The sequence below is a fragment of the Centrocercus urophasianus genome, unplaced genomic scaffold (genome assembly GCF_019232065.1).
Source record: "Centrocercus urophasianus isolate 14NV4802_14NV808 unplaced genomic scaffold, USGS_Curo_1.0 seq_73, whole genome shotgun sequence".
NCBI classification, from domain to species: Eukaryota; Metazoa; Chordata; class Aves; order Galliformes; family Phasianidae; genus Centrocercus; species Centrocercus urophasianus.
The window spans coordinates 6530977-6553129 of record NW_024885344.1 but is presented as its reverse complement, the minus strand read 5'-3'; the positions used below and the strand labels follow the sequence as shown (position 1 = coordinate 6553129).

Genomic DNA, 22153 nt, shown 5'->3' with positions numbered 1-22153 from the left:
TTGCAGGTAGTCCGTATATGTGATTACCTGAAAGCCTCTATGTTTAATGGAAATAAGCGTCCTAGGAACTCATCAGACTGGGAACAGGAATTGAAGCTCAAAGATCTCCCTAGGATTTTTTTTTTTTTTTTTTTTTTTTACTCCTGTTGTCTGCCATTTCTTTCTCTACTGCTGTCTTAGTGGCCACCTTTTATTTTTCTGTTATGTGTAGAATTCTTTGGGAGATACCTATTGAACCTTTTCTGCCTTTCATCAGCTCTATCAGCTCCACAGATGTATAAAGGTTCAAACAGTAGTGATAGGAAAATTTCTGTTCTGCTCTTTACTCCAATAAGAGACAAAGGAGAGTCTTCAGCTTTCTTTATTCAAATAAAGGGAGAGTCCACTGGGGCAAACCCTTGTGGAGTCTCACAAAGTACTGGGGTACCCTTTTATCTGGGTACCCCAATGCTTGTGAGCCCTTCCCCCATTTCCCATTGGTTAAGGTAATCAAGGTTCACATTTTTCTCCATTTGCCTATCATCCGCTCATCCCCCCAGTGTGTAGCCCCTGGATCCAGAGTTTGTTGTTTTGCCCAGGTAGAACTATCTTTGTATCCTATAAAGTATATCTCTCTTTGTTCTGTCCAGAACACAAGATTCAGGTGCTAAGCTAGCATCTCCTGCCATATTCCTGCAAGATAAATTTGTTTAACCAGATCCTTGTGACCAAAACCCTTCTTCTCAACTTTATCTTGTTTTGTGGGGATCCCCTATCCTTCCTTTGTTCTTCTGAATTTTCTCCTTATTTTTCCTTCAGTAGGCAGCTGAGCACCACGTAGCTTCTTACTCACTCCCTCCTAGTGGGATGGGGAGAATCCAAAAGGTGAAAGTGAGGAAACTTGTGGGTTGAGATAAAGACAGTTTACTTGAAGGCAAATTTAGACAATGGCTACTAAAGAAAAGCGAGTAAAAGAAGATTGAGAGGAAAGAGAAGAAGAGAAAGAAAGAAAGAGAGATTTAAAGATAGATATCTTTCACCACCCCTTGGTTCAGCATTGTCTTAAGACTAGTGTCTTGTTCCATGGGTGGTGAGTTGACAGAGATGAATGCACATGTTCATGGTGATGTAGCCGGTCCATCTGAGACTACCCTTGGGGTGGCAGCCCCTTTGTGTCTAGAAGCTTCAGGAGTTTTCCAAGAGGATCTCTGGTGGTTATGCATCCCCACTTTCCTTTTCTGATGTTTATCAGAGATGAGGAACCATGAGAGGAAGTGAAGATAAGCATCCCATCAATCTGCCTCCATAAAGTGAGTGTCTATAGATATTACAGCTTCCAATTTGAGTCATGAAGAGGTCTGCTCTTTCGATCTCAGACAGCCCTTGAGACTAATTGAGTCAGCAACTTCTTTGTACAGTCATGAAGGCTCCATTTTGTAAGGCGCCTTTTTGTTTGTTAGAGCCATCAAACACTTTTTCAGTCTCATACAGCAGCATATGATATGGAGTATCCCTTTGGCCAGTTTGGGTCAGCTGTCCTGGCTGGGTCCCCTCCCAGCTCCTTGTACGCTCCGAGCTCCTCACTGGCAGGGCAGCATGAGAAGCAGAATAATTCTTAACTGTGTAAGCACTGTTCAGTAACAAGTATATAATCCTTGTATTATTAAGTTATTTTCATCAAAAATCCAAAACACAGCACCAAACAAGCCTTTATGAAAAAGATTATCTCAGCTGAAACAAGGGCAGTAAATAAATTACTCCAGGAATGGCTTGAATTCTAGTCAGGCTGCATGCTACTGACAGTATGATGGCATCTGTGCACTAAGTATTTTGGAGGGTAATTAGAAAATGAAATATTTTTTAATTCCACAAGTTGCATGCTTTATGGGAAATTAATTGCCTAAAGCTGTTATAGGCTTAATAAGGGGTATTACTCAATAGGTTGGTAAGGGTTTTCATTTTCGTTAATATTTTTGTTAATGTTTCTGATGTGGTCGAAGCATAATTAAAGTGTATGCAACACTAAATTTACTAAGTGTTAATACAAAAACAGTATGACTGATCTTAATTTTCTGTCCTGTTCTCCACTACAGTGTTTTGGCTAGCCTAGACTGACTCTGTGTGTATGCACATCTTTTTTCCTTTACGTGCCTGGCTAGGGGAATCAGAATGATGCTTTTTTCATAGTTGCTGGTCCTTGGGGTGAAAAATGGAATATGTAATACACAATGCATTTCTTCCTCGTTTGGATAACCATTTCAAAAATGAGCCAGACTAGACCGCACAGGATCTGTAGAGATGTGCAGATATGGGGAGAGAAGTGGCAGAGGGTGATGTCAAATGCTACCATGATGGGGATTATCAGACTGCTACCATGAATCAGTCCCTCATGAAACTCTCAAGTTGAAATGTTAGAAGGCAGCCATTCTTTATTCTCAGCACCGGATGCAGAAGGGGTCCCTTCCACTTAATTGTGCTTGCCTTGAACAAAAGATCTTCAGCTAATATACATTACTTGTGTTACGTGTGCAAAGGTTTTCCCTGGCAGTACACGTGTATCCAGTACTTCCCCCAAAATCATTAATTTTAGGTTCAGCCTCCCTGCGCTTGCTGTGTCTTTTTTGTGATGGTGGTCCCAGGACCCTTCCTTACTGTGTTCACTGGCTGAGCCCAATCTTCACACATGCTCAGTTAGCTTCTTACCTTGATTGCACAATACTTGCTTTTAGAAAAGTAGCTGATTCAAAGCAGAATTTCCCTAATCTACTTGATGCAAGGACTTTACAAAACTTCCTTTATCTGCTCTGTACAAGGACATAGATTCTTCCTGTTTTCTGAACAAACTACAGGACTATCCACTAACAGGACTTAGCAAGCTCAACAATATCACTTTTTTAAACTAAGTAACTCTTTTTTTCCCCACCCCCCCGTATAGTCAGCATACTCTTCCCTTGACTGTAAAGCAAACTCAATTTTTGTTGAAATTCATCTGTTGTGGTTGTGGTAGCCAGCTTTTGACCCAAGAGCTTTTTAGAATTGCCCTGTTGGTCTCTTTGGGTAAAGCCTTTCAACCAGCATTAGTGTCTGGAAGTTTCCTCTCTAGTTATATTTCCTTCTAAATCAACAGAGAGGAAACATATCCTGGAGGTGCCATTACATCCTAAAATTGGTGGTTTGTGTATCATTTGCATATTTCATTGTGGTGATTCAGAGGCAAAAAAAAAAAAAAAAAACCCACAAAATTTTTAAGTATTATAATACTTAAAAATAAAAATACAAAAATACTTATGTTTTTTTTTTTTTTTTTTTTAATCCAACGATTGGATCACAACGCTCTCATCTCTATGAATGAAATTTTGTTTCCTTGCTCTTCTGGAGGGGCCAGGGCAGCTGTCTGGAATTCACCTCTTAGAGCATGCTGTAGCATAAGACAGTTTGCTAATATCTCCTTCTCTTTTATTATAAAATACAGCCATGTTTTTGCAGGGAAACAATATGAAGTGAGTACTTTGTCTCATGTTTACCCATCCTTTGCATTATAATAATTAATTATAGCCTCATGGTATCAAAAAATCTAAAACTGTAAAAATAGCATTTCTGCTAACTGCAGTATTTTAGTATTCATTTAATTTATGTTTTTTAAACCAGGTTCTCTGGTAATTGAAGATAAAGAAACCCCACCACACATGCCCAAGAACCCTGGGACAGAAACAAGTTTGCAGCCACCAAGCAGCTTACCTTCAAATCAGCTATCTAAGTTCCCAATGCAAATAAACTTGGCTCAGCTCCGTCTCCAGCACATGCAGCAACAAGTCATGGCTCAGAGACAGCAAGCTCAGCGTAGAGCAGGTCCAGTAGGTCTACCAAATCCAAGAATGCCAGGAAGTGTGCAGCAGCCTCCTGCTTCTCATCAGGTAAGCTATGACAATTTCCAGAGAAGATTTTTCTTTCCCATATATGGTGGTTTCGCCCTGGTGGGCAGCTGAACTCCACCACAACCACTCTCTCTACTCAAAGGAAGAAGGGAAACTGCATGAAAATGCTTTTGAAGGTATTGGGGTCTGTCAGTGCTGGTCACTTTCAAGTACCACCTCCTCTAAAGATCACAGGAACAGTCAATCCCAAAATGCTGGAAGTTGTGTTTATGGGGCAGAAGATTGGCTGGGCTGTGCAGGGATCTTCTTCTAGAGCTTAGGAGGAAAAAGAAGGTGTATGGTCACTGGACGTGAGGTTGGATGACATGGAACGACTATGGAGATGCTGTTCACCTTTGTAGGGAGAAAAATCTGTGTGGCCAAAGCTTAATTAGAGTTGAAGCCTTAAGCAGCCTTTCACTGATGAGGGAGAAAGTGAAGAAAGAGAAGAAAAAATTAAAAACAGTGATGTTTAAATATAGAATTTCAGATTTTCATCTTTAGCTGGTGGTTATATTGAAGGGTTAGAGAATGTTTTCTTTACTGAGAATTGAATGGACATTCTATACTTGACTGGCAGAATGTATGGTAATACTCAGCCTGTTATTGTTGAGAAAAATATATGACGTGGTATGTGATGATATACAGTACTGAGCTATATATATTGAATTTCTTTCAAATGCTTATAAAATGAATCTGTCATTTTTTATTTATTTATTTATTTATTTTGCATGATACTGTGATTGTCCTATATAACTTCCAAAGTTGAAATACTCTCACTAGCTGTTTCAGTGCATCTGCACTTGTTATATCAGAGTAATTCAAAACCACATGCTAGGTTTTGTTTTTAGCATTAATTTTCGGGTAAATTAGGTGATACTCTTTGTTTGCATTAAATATAAGAGTTAAGTGCAGTAAAAAAAAAAATCTGGAACATTGAATCAGTATCATCTAACTTACAGAACTGTTTTTTCTTCATGCAGGCACCTCCACGTTTGATTCATTTTCAGAATCATAGCTCCAAGTCCAATGGTGCAGCTCCTCCTGCACAACAGATGAGATTTCCCCAAAATCAGAGCCTACCAAGGCAAGCAATAAAGCTCAACCCATTGCAGATGGCATTCTTGGCACAGCAAGCTATGAAGCAGGTAGAGTTTCTTTCCCATTTCACTTACTGTGTAAAAATAAAGCATCAAATGTGCTTTATATCTTCATTTATGTTATGTTTCAAGAGTGATTTTCAATTGGAACAGAGAACGCTTTCTTCTCTGTGACAAGATATCCACAGTTTTCTTAATGAGAACTGTCAAGTTTCTTTCATTCTGACGGTTCTAAGCAGCTGAACTGTTACAGAAGTGAGCCACTGTGTGTAATACGTAGATGTTTCATTAAGTTATTTGCTATTACTGTGCTTTCTGGCCACTTACGTACGTGAGAATGTAGTCTACACACCACAGTGAATAAACAGATTGGCAAATCCTCCTGTTCATCTTAATGTTAGTGACTTTACTACCAGGTAAAAGCTTGACTGAAAAGTTGTAGCTGCCAGCATCTCTGGAGTATGCCAAACCTTACTGATTTAAAAAAAAAAAAAAAAAAAAAAAAAAAAAAAAAAAGCCCCACAGTCAGGTGACCTTTGCTGAGTAAAAATGGTTGATGCCCACCTGATCAACAGTTGAACTAGGGCAGGAACGAATACTTCAGAAGCTTTCTGTCTATTTGGGAAGCCAAGTCCTTATTAAAAAGTACATTAACGTGTTCTTTGGTATTTTAAAGGAAAGAGGGCATCGTATTTCCAGAGACAAGCAGGGTAGAATCAAATGAATCTGTTCTACCACCTGAAAAGTGGAGTAGTACCATTAATGTCTGCAATGCTTATGAAGTCAGAGAACTAATTTTAACTGAATTGAAGAAGGCTGCATGATATCGCAGAGAATCTGTAACAAGAACTATATCAGTTCCATTTGAGCATTTCAAAAGAAGATTGACCTGTCTGCAGGCCTTTCTTTCAACTATTTTTATTATCTACTAGCATCTTTCTCAAAGCAGAAACCAGGGAATAGAGTGACAGACCAAAGGAATTGAGCAGAATTAAATTTTGCCTAGAGTTGCCATGAAATTCCATTTCACTTCTTGAAAACTGCATATGTCTAAATGAGAGTTAAATTTAATTTGACTTGACTGTACACTTTATATCATGGTGTTAAATGTATAGGTAGGTGGAAATCTATTCAGCATTTCAAATTCTTAATCACCTTAAGTTGTTAAAGAAAGCATTAAATTATTGATTGCATCCAAGTACAATGTAGATATTTAATAGAAGTACTGGATAGCTGTATATTCATCATATTATAATGCTTTAATTTCACTAAAATCATTACATTCCTCCTACAACGCTGTCAGTGCAGCATGAAATATTAATAGATACTCAACATCTTTGAATTTAGGAATTCACATTCATTTCTTCTTTTCATGGTTTTTAAACACTTGTCATCTTTCCTCATCTTGTAATACTGGTTGTTGAAATTAGATAACTTCAGAGTAAATTGGGATTTTAAATTTGAATTCAACTTACTGTACTAGATTGCTTGTTTAGCTGATGAGTTAGAGCAAGGACATGTAGTGTATGTATTCTGTAGAGGGAAAAATACTGACTTGTGGATTATCATCTTATCTTTTTAGTGGCAGGTCGGTAATGGACAAAGTTCAACTGCCATTTCAACAGCAAGCAGCATAACTTCTACTCCATCCAGCCCCACAGTCACTAGTGCTGCAGGATGTGATGGGAAGACATATGGTCCTCCGGTGATAGATTTGAGTTCTCCAGTGGGTAGTTCCTACAATCTGCCATCTCTTCCTGATGTAAGTGTACCATCCATACCAATCTTTTACAGATTCTATTTTGAAGCATGCTTTAATGGTTTTGAAAAGTAGAAATTCTTTTTGTTTTGAAATTCTTCTGCTGGTTATCACAATGAGATAATTCCAGAAAGCGATGCAGGATTGCCTACATATTTTTGGCAGTATTCAGAACTGTTTTTGGGAAACAGCCATTAAGAATGCTAAGAAAAATAAAATTTCATGTTGTAACAGTAATTGGGCTTGTTTATGTGCTTGCTTCATATTGCAGTCTTTACCACCATCCACTGCTCAATGAATTCATTATAACTCGTTGAAAGTGCTATTGTGGGTGGTTATTGTTGATGTAGTGGAGTCAAATTTTTCTTATAGTACTTCCTTTTGGTACTTCTTTCCTTCATACTACCTCTAACATGCATGTGAGCAGGTGTTGGAGGAGTATCATAAGTTCTTCATTTTTCTTCTGATTGGTCTTTATTTGTTAGAAGTCTATATTAGAGATGTTGAGCTTTATTTGGTTGATTTTCTTCTTTCAAATAACTGCTGAGCCTATATATGTTTATAGAGACCTGAAACGTCACAGTTTTCAAATCATAACTTACTGTTTCTCTCCTGTCTTTTGATCTCCCCAAAAAACTCTTAAATAAAAATGTTGGTTTTTTAAAAAATAAGAATACACTGATATTACAGTGTCTGTGAGTAAAAAGGTAGAGTGCACAACACAGTCATAAAACTACAGAATCTGAGACATTTCAGCACACTGATTTTTGTGCACGCCACTGTTAGAAACTCTTCTACTTGCACGTGGTTAAGTTTGTATTATGAAGATGTGTTGCTGAAATCACTGCCTGTATGCTGACCTAGCAGAGACTTCTGCATCCGATGCTGAGAAGTGTAGCATGTAAAGAGAAATTTCAGTGGCCAATGGAGTTGCTACCTGTAGATTTGTTACTTGGCTGGATAGTTGAGAAAACTGATACCAAAGTGACCTGTTTTCTGATCAAACATGATCTCACGTATTATTAAACAAACAAAACAAATCCATCATCTAACTAACATCTCAAAATGTTATCTCTCTTTACCAAATCAGGATATATAGTTCATACAGAAAGCTAGACTGATAAATTTGCAGTTCCTAAAAGAAAGTTTTGCTGTCTGGCCTGGACCATGAATAAAAAGAACAAATGTCTTGTTGTCTGTGTTTTGAGTGAATATGTGTGCCTCCTACCCGGAAGATGTGTGAGGCAGATGGAATTAAGAGTCTTTGGGGGTTCTTCCAGTTCCATTCAAAATTAATGGTTTAGGGGAGAGTTTGTCTATTGCTTATTGGTTTTAGATTACATAATGTAAACGTGTTGAAAGAGGGGGAAGAGAAAAAATTTCATATCCTCTTCAGTGTATGAAAGCTATGTGTCTGATGTAAGCTCATCTCAATAGATGATGGGGAAAAAAAGGCACTTCTATAATCACTTCAGCATAAACTAATGATGTGGAACACTGGGTTTGGCCATTTCTCTCTTTAGAGAAAATGAAATGACCTGTTTTAAAGTGACCACTTTACTTGTACTTTTTGGTTGGCTAAAGTTAGATGGTCTTCATCTCAGTCTTCATCTCCAAAACAGAAAGTATGGCAGAGGCATTGTATTTTAACTTTTAACTGCTTTTCCTCTGTTAACCATCTTGTAGATTGATTGTTCAGGAAACATCACACTGGATACTGTTGCGAGGAAGGATGATGTCACTGCAGAGCAGAACCACCCAAAGCCCCCTTCAAACAGAACTGTGCAGTCACCAAATTCATCGGTACCATCACCAGGCATTTCAGGTAATTGGACTGTGATATGATTTTCTATTTAAGTAGCGTAGTGGTAGAATGTAACATGGCAACGTTAACATGGATATCAGAATGAGTTGCTTCTATTTTATATCGACAGTAAGAAATATTAAAGGCAAAGAGGTAGAAAGCCTAGTAAGAGGTAAAGTTGAGACTGTTTTAACATTGTGAACAAAGTTGGCAGACTTTTAAAACATAAGTAAATGTAAATACATAGTAGACACAAGAAAACTGCAAATGCAAGTGTATCCGTGGAAAACTCCAGGTATACCAGATAACATCCTAGAAGCTTTAGTAAGAGACAAGTATTTGATAAAGCAAGATAGTATGTAACAGGAGACAGTGGCTGCAAGTGGTCACTCATGAAGCTCAATTTGAACATTACAAAATCTTTTTTACCAGCAGAGTAATGTAGTACTGACAGAAATTGACCAGAAAGGTTATTGGTATAGGTAGCTAAATCTGGTAGAATTGGAAGACCCAGGGAATTCCTGACACCATGCCTGGTAGAATCAGTGGCTGCTCCTTACTCTTACCTTATGGGCCATTTCCTGATTTGGCCTGTTATGAGGCTCTGTGAGCATGAATTCCCAGTATGTTCTTACTTGATGTTCATACACTTGGACAGACTAGCTCAGAAAGGAGGACATTGAGTACAGATGCTCTCATAAACAGAGACAGTGCAAACAGCCTGATACTTTTGCTCAGGAAAATTACCCTTCTCAAGTCTTTTCCTGTCTGACCCCCAGAAGCTTTGCAGGGATCTCTCTCATATCTGCACCCTGTCCTGAGTCCTCATATTACTGACCAGCTAATATGGCTTGAAGTTTTATAGTAAATCACAGAAATAGAAGCTAGAAATAGACTTTAACAAGGTAAGACAAAACAAATTGCAGTGATCAGGTGCAGGCATCAACCAGGCAAAGGTACCAAATCATCAGCCTGCATACAAGCAGTGGGGTTCTACAAATAGTTCTTTCCTTTACTCTGTTATTCTTTTCTTGTTCTCTCATGATTTTGTACTAAATGAGATATCAATTAAGTAAACAACAAGGCAAGAGGAATTTGAACAAAGGCCTACATACTTCTCCAAGTAATGGATCAGACTTGTCATAGATATACATTACATTCTAATCTGATTCTTCTGTCCTAGGAGGTGTCAGTGTAACAAACATACATCCTCCAATACGTTCACCCAGTGCCTCCAGTGTTGGGAGCAGAGAGAGGTAAGGAAGGTGTGGGAGAGAAAGAATGTATGACTTCCACATCCATAGAACATGCCTCAGACTCTTCCATCGTTAGTGCAGAGAGATGTTAATGTACTTAAGCTTCTCTCTTAACAGGTATGGCAGCTATTATAGTACTTAGTGCAGTCTGAAAGTATGAGGGCTGCTCTGAAAGTAAGATCTCCTGTGTTATTCTGTTGGCCCAATATGTCAGAGGCATGGTGGTATGGCAATAGTGGTTGAACCTTCCCACCAATATTCCATTGCGTTTTGTTGCCATGCGAGAGACGGCAGCAGAGGGGCACTCTGACACAATGGTCTGACATGCAAGTGCATATAAAGCAAAGGTGTGGCACTGAATTCCTCCATGTTGAAAAAAATGGCACCTAATGACATTCAGTGATGAACGTTTACAAAGACCAAACAGTGGATGTGAGTACAGTGAGGTGGTGGGTGGTGTGTTCTACAGTTCGTAGCTGAGAATTTGCTCTATCACAAAGTGTTATTTTGCTCTTTGTATCTGTTGTCGTTTTCATGGAAATAAATAGGAGGCATCACGTTCAGAGCAATCTACTGAATTTCATTTGTAATGTTTTGATAGCACATCTAATAATGTATCTGCCCTTTGAATGATATATAGATTGATATTATTAAAAGAATGGTGTTTTAAATTCAAAAAATCAGCTAAAGGAACTGATTGTGTGCTAGAAGTTCCTTGTAGAACTATAAATGAGTTCAGATTTAAGGAACTGATGTTACAAAGTAATTACTAAGAATTTTCTGGTACTGAAGAGTTAGTTAAATGAGCACTAGATGTCTACTGAGAGTCTAGAAAAAAATGTTTCTATTCCTTAGTGATGGAATATAAGTGAACAAATAGGCTTGAGACAATGTTGTTTGAAGACAGCAGCTCCATTAGCATGTTCCAATAAATTAGAGAACACATCCGACATGAGATTAATTTTTCATGCAGAGAGGAATCAGATGACATTGATCCTACTTGAACTGAAAATGAAATTGCTTTTTTAAAATATACAATATATTTTGCTCTATCCTTTTACATAGCAAATATTTTGAAGGACTCAAAATGTACAAATATGAGAGCTATTTAAATGCTTTTCAGAAAAGTCTATTACTTTAAAATGTTTCTATCTGCTGTTATTTGAATTCATTTGTTAGATATCAAATTATTATACAATAAAAAAAACAGCAGGCTGGTATTTTTTAATTTGATTATCCACTCTCTTTCTACTATGACTAACCGTGTGAATAAAAACAGAGTCCAGTGTGTGCTTTGTCTCGCTTATCTGCTGCTGTGCTTTACAATGATGAGTTCAGCTCCGGAGACACACTTCCCTTCCCCAAGACATACCTGCATCTCCTCCAAGGTGGGATGATGCTCAGTGAAAAGTGCTTTTGTGACTGACCTAAAAGAGACAGAGATCATTTGCGAGCCTTTTACTAACAGGAAGTAAAGTTGGAAGTAATTCTGTAGTTCTGAAACCAAGCTATTACAAGTTTTCCGTTTTTGTAATGTCACTTCAAAACACACAAAAAAATGAACTTGGATGTTGTATTCTATAAAATTAGTACTGCACTGCTCATAGCTCAAAGAAGCAAAATGGATTAGCATTCAGAAGTCTCAGAAGGCATCAACATACAGTAAGTTTTCAGTTTTCACTTTGTATTTCCTGTGGTTTTTTTTTTTTTTCTTTTTTTTTTTTTTTTTTCCTTTTTCTGTCATTTACAGTTCTAGCTCTTCCAGCCGGCCACCGGGAGCTGATTCTACACACAAAGTCCCAGTTGTTATGTTGGAGCCTATCAGAATTAAGCAGGAGTCAAGTACACCAAATGAGAACTTTGATTTCCCAATTGTTATTGTGAAGCAAGAAGCAGAGGAGGAATCCCGGCCTCGGAATGTAATAAAAGTCACCTTTGCCTTTGGAGGGTGTTTTGTGTTACGGGGAATAAAATAATTTACATATGTTTTGTTGGGGACTTTTTTCAGAAAAGAACTGAAAAGCTGAAGGTAGTGATTTAAAATGAAGAAGTAAAAGTCGGCATCAAACTATTTCTTTCACTAGTGTAGTTAGCTGGTGCACTCAAACTGGTATCTGTTGAAAACCTGGGAAAGCAGGAAATAGCTTACAAATGCAAATTTCTTTACTAGGAAAGTGGTGAGGTGCTGGAACAGGCTGCCCAGAGAGGCTGTGGATACCCCGTCCCTGGAGTGTTCGAGGCCAAGTTGAATGAGGCCCTGGGCAGCCTGGTCTGGTATTAAATGGGAAGGTTGGTGGCCCTGTGTGTGGCAGGGAGGTTGGAGATTCATGATCCTTGAGGTCCTTTCCAACCCTGGCCTTTCTGTGATAATACAAACATCGAATTTTCATGTGGTGCTAAGAAGTTCTTCTAATCGTAGTGTAGTAATAAGGTTGCTAGACTTTGGGGTGTCAAAAATTTGTTTTATTAGTGGAGTGGTATTTAAAATGCCAGAAATGCCTCTCATAGCTAATTTCTTGTGGTTATGTACTTGATGTTATCGAACAGTTGTAATTTTTGCATACGTGTTATGTGTTGTATGGCTGCCTGCATATGAGTGTGCTATTCTGGTCAGTTTAGTCATTGCTGGGGACACCTAAATTCAAATAAGCAGTGTAATCAAATTTCCCTTGTTTCTTCTTACAGACCAGCTTTTCAAGAAGCATACTGACTTCATTGCTGTTAGATGGTAATCATAACTCAACTTCTGATGAAGCTGTTTTAAGAACAGATGCCCCAGACAGCACAGATGATCGGCCAAGGATACTGCAGGAGAATACAACCAGTGCCAAGATAGGATGGATAGGCCCCTCACACACTGGAGAGGGCAGAAAAGAGGACGATCCCAATGAAGACTGGTGTGCAGTATGTCAAAATGGTGGGGAGCTCCTTTGCTGTGAGAAATGTCCCAAAGTATTCCATCTTTCCTGTCATGTCCCTTCATTGATGAACTTTCCAAGGTAATTAAGATCCCTTTAATTTCAACTAAACTTGCATTAAGAGATGTGAGTTCTGCATTGTGAAACTCCGTAGAAGTTTGAGCCTCAAAGGAATCTCTGTCATCTTTGAAGTCTTGAAGTCTGCAGCTTTATTAATTGGTGAAAACTGGAATTTGCATTGAAACTTCAATTTAACTTAATTGCAACCACGAAATCTGTAATAAAACTTTTCAGTTGTTTCGCAATCACTTACATCTAGGGCACCCATTATTATTAGCTGTGGTCTTATAAGTGGGCCTTGAAATTACTGGTCTATCATAGAATCTTTTAAGGGCAACAGGAAAAATTGTGTTAAATATATCATTTACTATAATGCTAAATATGGCTACGATCCAAGCATGGGATGTAGTGCCTGACATCTTCTAGTAACATTGCACTCTGTGTTGAAATAAGCAGTAGGGTTTCTTGAGTGGACGATAGGAAACAACTCTTGGCTCCTTGAGTTTCAAAATTCGGTCTTACATAAGATATCATTATAAACATTACTGACATTTGCTTCTTGAGTTTGTGTCTTTGATAGGATAAATAGCATTTTGCAATGTTGCAGCTTGGAAATGCCGTGCAATAAGTTTATTAAAGGACAGGACATCTGTCATAACATGCTCACTGTTTAATGCTTTTATGTAAATATTGGGTTTTCTTCTTAAATACCAGCACAGTTTGCTGGGATAAAACATTTGGATAACAAGTTCGGTTTGTATGCTGCTCATCTCTGCTTATGTGCATATTTCTACAAGCATGTCTTCTAAGTGTCTCTAAAATTGGCACATAAAAATGTTTCTCTTACCTTGTGAAACTTCAAATTATAGGGCTTTTTCTTTAAATAAAATGATGTTATATTGCAGCTTTGTGCCGTAAGCAAAACTCGGCAAAGTTACAGTATGCACTTAAGCTAATAAACATTTGTGCCTCTCTGGAAGCAAGAAAAAAAATCTGTGAGGATGTAGGTAGGCAGATTACTACTTATTCACAAGACTTTGCATCTATTAAAATAAAAGCTTCAAAAATAGATCTTTAAGTTCTCATTTTCACTGGATTGTTCAATGGAAAATGGGAATGTCTAGGGCACAACAGAGCCAGAAGCAGCTTTTCTGAGAAGTGTTCAGTTTTGTAAAGGTGCATATTAATGCAAGTGCACTATGTTCCTGGACTTCAGAACCATAGTTAGCTTAAATTTCCTCCTGGCTTCAGAATGTATCACGTTTTTGTTCTCATCTTCATGGTGTTTTGTTTGTTTATTTTGGTTTGGTTTTGGTTTGTGTGTTGTTTTTTTTTTTTTTTTTTCCTGCAGCAATGGACTAGTTGACAAACGTTGGTCTCTAACCATTCTTCAAAAGCACACACAAAAAAATCCTTAATTATTACTTCAGTGGTCTCAACAACTTCTTTCATGATTGCTTTCTGTTCTTGCTTCGGGTAGACAGAACACTTTCCCCTGTAGATTCACAAGGTCACTGCATCTTTTCTTTCCTTCGCTGTAGCCCGTCGTACTTTCCCTTACTCTCGTATATTTGAATGTGCCTTTCCTCCATCTTCTGCCTTTCCTATATTGTGAGATCTTCAGGTCATGACTTTTATCTATTTTTGTCTGTGTCACATAACACCTTTGATGCTGGTCCATGCACAGAAATGTCAGTATTGTGTAAATAGCTTGTTAAGCTGAACTGTTTGAAAGTTAAGTCTCTTTGAAAGGAAACACTCATTATTCATTACCATATGTTAAAACTAGCAGAGGATGGAAATCTTTGAATTACTCTGAGAACCAGTAAGACAGGCTTGTTTTATTAACTTTGAAAGTCTCTGCTTTACTATCAAAATGCAGTGAAAGCTGCTGCGGAAACTGATTTTCATTTGTGAAGATTTTATTATAAGATTTTGGAGTAAATGCATGCAGTTGGCTTCCCATAAACAGCTATTGCTGAATTGTGTCTGCTATTTGAAGTACAACTCAGCCCTCTTGTGGTTATCTGCAGGGGTGCAAGTTCCCCAGAAGTCTTTACTATTCATAGCTTTTCTAAAACCTACAGAAGCTCACGAATTGAATGAAAGTCAATAAATGTAGTCAGCTTCCAGAACTTGCTTGGTCTTCTGCTTCTTCCTTTGTCAATTAAATCTACAGGGTTTTCCTAGATAAAATATGGAACAGCTCAAAAAAAATCTTGTCCAGAGTTATCTGTATAGAGCAGAAATATCTTGCAGTCAAGCATGTAAAGAAAAAATACCGTTTCTGCTATGTAACTCTAACACTTTTCCTTCTCTTGGACCAATGTCTGCAAATGAATCCTTCATTCTCTCTGTAGCTAGGAAGCAGAGCTCTTAATGCTTCAGTTGAATTCTATGAGGTCAAGAGAGAAGTTTTAACACTAACCAAAGTAGTCACTGTTGGTCTGCTATGACAAGCCGTTTTCCTACTGTAACACCACTAATAATACCAAGGCCATTAAAAGGAAAGAAAGTTCTAAGGAAACATTTTTGCCAGCAGTGTCTGTCTCTGCTTTTTGTAGTTTTAACAGGCAAACAAAAATAGCAAATAAACAAAAGCAACAAAACAAGGCATGGCACAGCAAAAATACCAACCCATACATGAAGAACTTCTCCAGAAGTCTGTGGAAAGTTTTCTGTCAAGAACGTGCTTCTTCACTGAGGTTAATATATCTGTCTGTCTTGTTTAGTGGAGAGTGGATTTGTACGTTCTGTCGGGATTTGTCTAAGCCAGAAGTTGAATATGATTGTGATAAACCAACTCACAACCCTGAAAAAAGAAAACTGGAAGACACTGTGGGCTTGGCACCAATAGACCGTAGGGTAAGGATGAGTCCTGTTGTTTCTTTTACTGAGAAATGTATGCACTTAAAAAAAAAAAAAAAAAAAAAAAAAAAAAAGATGGTAAAAATGGAGAAGTAACTTTCTCAGTAGACTCTGAGATGTTAGCAGCTTTCATATAGAAATGCTGAGCACCACATTCTGAAAGACTGAGAAGTGGTTGTCCCATGTGGTGGACTGGGAATGTGTTCTAGGAATTACCAAGCACTGTTTCCAACATTGACCTCATACACAGTGACCTTGCCTTGAGAAATTTTTTTTCTTTCTTTCTGCTTTCCAGATTTAGTATAGATTGGCTCTGACTGTATTTGGGGGCATAGTCTACATATAGAGCCGTTATTTGTATTTGATACACTCTAAAAGGGAATAACTTACTGGGTTAGTATTTTATTTGCTTTAAATGCAAATTATAATTCCCATAAATATCCCGGTGGAGGATCATCAAGCATAAAATCAGAAAAACTATTTTCTGAATCTCTTTCAAGGTTCAAAATTCCATTCAGTATGCTCAGGTACACACACAACTGATTTCTCCCCACTGCTAACAAAAAGCACAGTGGGCTTTGCACAGAGTAACTATGCACCAATCAGGAAAAATATTACTAATTTCTCTGAATGTTTATAATAAACTAACAGCTACATATGCTATTTCTACCCCATTGAATGTTTGTTGCACTTGGCAAATGCTAAATAATACTATTAGTAACTGTATGAAGTTTGTAACGTATTTGAGTGTTAATAAAAATACGGAGTATCTATTGCAGAGAATGAATGCTGTAGACCGTTAGTTATGACAGGCTTGTTTCCAAATACAGTTTCTGTGCTCACTTTTTCTGCTTAGAAGACTGGAGGAGTACTGAGCATCTGTTCGGTGTTTTATATAGTCATTATTTTAGAATAGATTTTATAGCTTTTTATTTGTGTATCTGTTTTTCTTGACACAGAAGTGTGAAAGACTGCTGCTATACCTCTACTGTCATGAAATGAGTCTTGCTTTTCAGGATCCAGTTCCTCCTACAGTATGTACTCTACTCCTTTGCATTTTCTATTAATCAGTTGCATAATTGGCACGGTCCTAATGGCATTGTTATGCTCATGATCAGAAGTCAAGTTTTGTGGACATTAAGTGTATTGAATGTATTTTATTAAAACTGTCTGAAGGGCAGTTGGACAGCTCTGGCACAGTCTGCACGGAGAAGCTGTGGATGTCCCATCCCTGGAGGTGTTCAGGGCCAGGTTTGTTGGGGCCCTGGGCAGCCTGAGCTGGTGCCTGATGTAGAGGTTTGGTAACTCTGTCTGTTGCAGCGGGGTTGGATGATGTTAGAGTTCCCTTTCAGCCCGAGCCATTCTAAGATTCTAGGAAAGATGAAGCACTGGATTGGAAGGAAGTTAATAGCAAAATTTCCCAATAACTGTTTTGTCTTACTTTGAGAAGTACTTCAAAAATAGACACAAGAAATATATTTAACACTGTCAGCTGTTTTCACAATGCTGAGTGTTATCATTAAAAAATGAATTGGGAGACATATTTATTTCTTAAAAAAGTATCTGATTTTGAAGATTGCAGTCTTGCTTAGAAACAGAATTCCTTATTATTAGCTGTAAGTTTATGAATTTAAAATGCTAAAAACAACTTGAGTTCATCAGACAGTGGAATAAAAAAGCAAACTAGTTCAAGGATGCACAGAAATGCTACTAGTGTGGTCCAATGAACGTGCCTCTTTTATGCTCCTCAAGACATGTCAATGGAAAAAGATTTCATCAATAAGTAATAATGCACCAATGCATCCTTCTTATTCCATTTGAGTAAGAAAGTACATCTGAAATGCCAAAATAATTCTCTGTAGTTTACCACCATTTCTAAGGATATATTTCATCACTGAATGGCTCTTTAAGCAATACGTTTACTGCCTCTGAATGGGTTGCCACATTTGTTATATGACAGTCTTGAGAGTGAGATTTAATGGATGGTTCACCTGACATATAATGTCAACATCACTTGCTTTATTCTATGTAGTAAATGCAGTTGGTTTTATTACTTATTTTGCTTTTCTTTTAAAAGAGATGTTGGGAGAGGTGTATGTATTTTAGCCAGTAAAACTAGCATGTGTCACTGCTACTCCAGTAACTGTATTTGTAAAAGGTACCGTTTTTGTATGTTAGAATCATATTTCAAAAGATGAGGCTACGTTTTCCCCTCTCCCTCAGATGTAAAGGTCTGTAAAAACAACATGCAACGAACGTGACTGCATATGGTAAAACTTTTCATCTTTGTTTAGGTTCCTGATTACTACAAAATAATCAAAAAGCCTATGGACTTGTCAACCATCAAGAATAGACTTCAAGTGAACGATTCGTTCTACACAAAGCCAGAAGAATTTGTGGCCGACTTCAGACTGATTTTCCAAAACTGTGCTGAATTTAATGAGGTTAGAGAAGTAGACACTTTATCTATTTTTGTAGGCTTATTTACTTTCAGGAAAACTACAGTGGGGTTAGAATTTACTTATTTAATTAAACTTACATTGATGATAAGAGCCCAGAGAAAATGTAGATCACGTTTAAGACTACATTGATGTTAGATGAGTATGCAAATGGGATCCTTCTGTTGAAGGGAGGAGAGCTGTAACAAACATGCTAACTGAAATGGCAGGAAAGCAGGTAAGGAGAAAATGATTGTTCATCACGGATATTAGTGGTGGGCATTTGACTGGAAACTTGGTTTAATCCTCCTTGCATTATATCTCAAATTCGTTGGAATTTTCATTCTCAGAAGTCTTACCCTTATTTACCCTGAGACTAAATGACTTAGACTGTTGTCTAAACCCTCACTGTTTGTAAGGAAACATTTGCTGAAAAGGGGGTGCAGATACTGAGTGGACAAAAAGAGAGAGAGTTAACAATGAAAATTAGGTTTCTCTAAGTGTCTTCACTTAGGTTCTCATCCAGGGCAGTTGCTGGGTATACTTACTGCTATGGTGACCTCCACTTCAGGAGACAGGTCAGCTATGGTGGGTATGAATGACTTCAGGACTGCCTGGTCTTCTGAGATGCAGTCATTGTCCATTACTAGTAATATTTTTGCCATAATTAGAGCTAGGTCTGTAACCTAGAAAAATTACAGCATTTCGTGTAGCCGTTCTCTTAGCAGCCTTGAGACATACCTATATATATTCTCAATGCTGTTTGACTTTTGTAGCTTGTAAGAGCACCTGAAGAACACGAGTATAAAGCTATTTCATGATGTGTTGATGTTGTTAATTCACCCAACAGCCTGATTCAGAAGTGGCTGATGCCGGCATGAAGCTTGAAGCATACTTTGAAGAACTACTAAAGAGCCTTTATCCTGGAAGGAAGTTCCCTGTACAATCTAACTGCCAGAGTGAAAAAGATAATGCAGAACTTAGTGATGACTCAGATGATGACATTGTACAGCCTCGGAAAAAACGTCTCAAAGGAGAAGACCGTCAGTTGCTGAAATGAGTCGCATGTGGAACGTTTTTTAAAAACGAAGGGTATTTATCACTGACAGTTGTTGCAAGGGGAAGAGTCGTGACTGCTTTGACCTGGAGGTCTGTGGACATTTACTTGACTTTCTACCCCTTTCTACCCCTTATCTGAAACACAATTCCAGGGGAGATCCAGAGCTGCAGAGAGCTTCCTTGAAGTTCCAAGTTTGCAGCATACTTCTGGAACTGCGCAGAAACTGTGATTTGTATGGGATGACAGCTGTTTAACTTTACTTTGAAGAAGAAAAGAGGTTTGTATAGAACTGAACTTTAAGATGTTACATAGGTTCAACATATGGTTTTCTGAGTTTGAAGAAAATGTGATCTCACCAGACATTTAATTTTACCAAAGGCATGTGGCTGGCCATGATTTGGTTTCTTTGTACTGTATTTAACACAAGCCATGAAAACAGATGTTGTAATATTGTTGTCCTGCAATACTGACTGATACAATGAAAGTGTAGTTGCCCCTAAAGAAGTTATTGGTTAATTTTAAAATGTGAGGGAGAGCGTATTAAAAATAACTTAAAGAAAAAAAGGAATTTGAGAGTTTTTAATAGAGAAAGGAAAGGACGTGGTGCTTCGTTTTGTGTACCACTTTCCCACAGTCAGCAAGAAACAGTGCTATTCCTATACACTATGTTGTTTAAAAGGTGCCTCACAAGTTTGATGTACTTCTGTTTAATGGACTTCAATGTTAGAGGGGAAGACTCAAGGGAAAGAGCATTTGTTTGCAACTATCAAGCTTTTTGGTAAGTTTAGGGGGCAAAGAAAAGTGTCTTTTCTGTCCACAAGATCTTATTGTTTTTCCAAATTTCTAAATATTATTGTGGGAATGCAGCCAGTGTTAAATTAACAAGTGTAAAGGAGAGGGGAGGGCTTTAGGAAAAAAAAAAGATCCAGTTCCTTGAACCTTCATCTGTCCTTGTTAAAATCACCAGAAACTAAAGACAAACGATGTTGGGATTTACTTTTTTTTCTGCTTTCCAGAAGTGCTGATAACAATGTAGATGGCTGTTTCTGCATTCAGCAATGGCAGATTGAAAGTACCTGTCTATGATTGCCTCAGCTATTGGCTTATACTCTTCACGTATGTCATCTTAAGTGAAAACTGTCTTTTTTTTAGGAAGAGCAGACAATCTCTTGGATAAATTGAGCTGATTTGCACCAGAGTTTTGCAGATGGATTTATGAAGACATCTGTGTTTACACAGACCTGCTTTTTACTTGTTATGTAGCACTAATATGGGTGCTACAGATAGATCCTCGCAAGCCTAAACAGAAGTGCTGCTTGTTCTTCCCTGCTGTGTACATATACCCTCAGCAAAAGGGCACATCTTTTTCTTTTACCTTCTGAAGCTGTTCACCTGCCTTTATCCTAGAGTGGCCCTGCATATTTAAATGCTGTGGACATTTCAAAAGAACACTCAGCTGTGCTTGCAGCTGGCCTTTGACAGTCAATACAGCTTTTGAAGTGCTGTGATGGTTTGACTGGGTATTGAGCTTCCTAGAGTAACTATTAATTTATCCTTTTAAAATTATTATTTTTAATTGCCTGAAGGGAGTTGCTTGCAGCAGGAGCTCTACCATCCCAGAGTTCCAGGAAAAAACGAGAAGTGAAAGTGAAGGAGCTGAACAGGATGGTGAGGGAGACCATTTTAACATAACAGGCACAACACTGTGCTGCAGAAGCACAGAGTTAAGAAATGAGAGGCTCTGTCACTGCAGCATCTAATGGGTATCTAGGACTTCTGTAACAAGTCAAGTTAGCTATGCTTCCAGAGAAAGCTGATGAATGTTTCTCTAGACCTGAAGCTGCAAGCAGAAGTTTCATAGAATGCTTGGTGCAGTTAGAGGTGAAGTTTGACATCTATGTAGCTTCATCTACAAGTTGTTCTCTCAGTGAGAGATACTGGAGAGGAAAATTAATGTACTCTTGCAGTCCAGTTGCTGCTTTCTCTTCTTTTGATTCTCCCCTCGTAACAGTGAAAACTTTTTGAAATAATTGTACAGCAACAGTGGAACAAATTGAAAATAGCTTATTCAGAAAGAACCCCCCCCTCACAAGTCACAGTATGTTTTGTTGGGGAATGTGGTTAAGAGTATAAGACTATTCTGCAGTCTGTTTTTCATTCGGACATTTTTCTTCTAGTACTGCAACAGTTCATAGAATCTGCAGCACTATAGATCAAAACAGACATCTCCCGTGATGGAGGTGGGACAGAAGCTAAAAGGAATTACCTTACATCAGTCCATTTCCTGTTGTCATTGAGAACCAGTTGTGTATACATAGGAAAAATGTAAAAAGGGAAAGAAAAAAAAAAAAAATAGACTTGTTTTACACAGTTCTTTACTAGGTTGGAGGAAGAGATTGTGATAAACAATGCAGGTGCCACTTGTCCAATAAGTCAGTAATACTGATGGCCAGCCAATGACTTGGCTGAGTCTTGCATCAACTGTGGAGACATGGAAGCTGACAGTTGAAACGGTTAGATTTGAATGGGCAAGTGATGTGTGTGCTTTAAGATGGCAAGCCAGAGTAAACAAGATGGATTGGGAAAGCTCTGTCAGCCTGCAGCATCACAAATGCCTCAGTACAGAAAGGGATTAAAACAGGTCACCAAAGAACTTCAATTTGCTAACCTGTTTACCAGATGCTTCCTGAGAACCTCATTTGGATGCTACCATCAGGCACAAGGACAAGACAACTTTTTCAGTGATCTGTTTGATCTTGTCTCTGTTTAAATAATCCGTGGGGAAAAAATCTGACTCAGCTTTCATCTTGTGGTTTTAAATGTCACCCTAAGGACCTTCTGAAATTACCACTGCAGTGACATTTGAGATGTTAAACTTAGCTTTTGATGCAGGTGAGATAATAGCATTCCTCAAACATTGGTTCTTTTGTTTTTTAAAAGTAAGTACTGCATCCTCCCAAGCTGCTATGGCAAAAATCCTGTTGTCCTTGTGTATTT

At 38.0% G+C, this 22153-nt stretch overlaps 1 protein-coding gene across 2 annotated transcripts in view; it reads left to right on the top strand.

Moving 5' to 3' along the window:
• The window catches only part of TRIM24 (tripartite motif containing 24), a 58531-nt gene extending 36399 nt beyond the window's left edge, over positions 1-22132 (top strand). For both annotated transcript variants that reach the window (XM_042837577.1, XM_042837578.1), the window contains 11 exons: positions 3628-3893; positions 4877-5041; positions 6576-6755; positions 8439-8577; positions 9740-9812; positions 11563-11731; positions 12498-12811; positions 15523-15655; positions 16618-16692; positions 17953-18102; positions 18947-22132. In XM_042837577.1, the coding sequence (XP_042693511.1) occupies positions 3628-3893; positions 4877-5041; positions 6576-6755; positions 8439-8577; positions 9740-9812; positions 11563-11731; positions 12498-12811; positions 15523-15655; positions 16618-16692; positions 17953-18102; positions 18947-19156 (1874 nt within the window). In that variant the 3' untranslated portion in view covers positions 19157-22132. The remainder of the gene's footprint in view (positions 1-3627; positions 3894-4876; positions 5042-6575; positions 6756-8438; positions 8578-9739; positions 9813-11562; positions 11732-12497; positions 12812-15522; positions 15656-16617; positions 16693-17952; positions 18103-18946) is intronic.
• Positions 22133-22153: the final 21 nt, after the last annotated feature.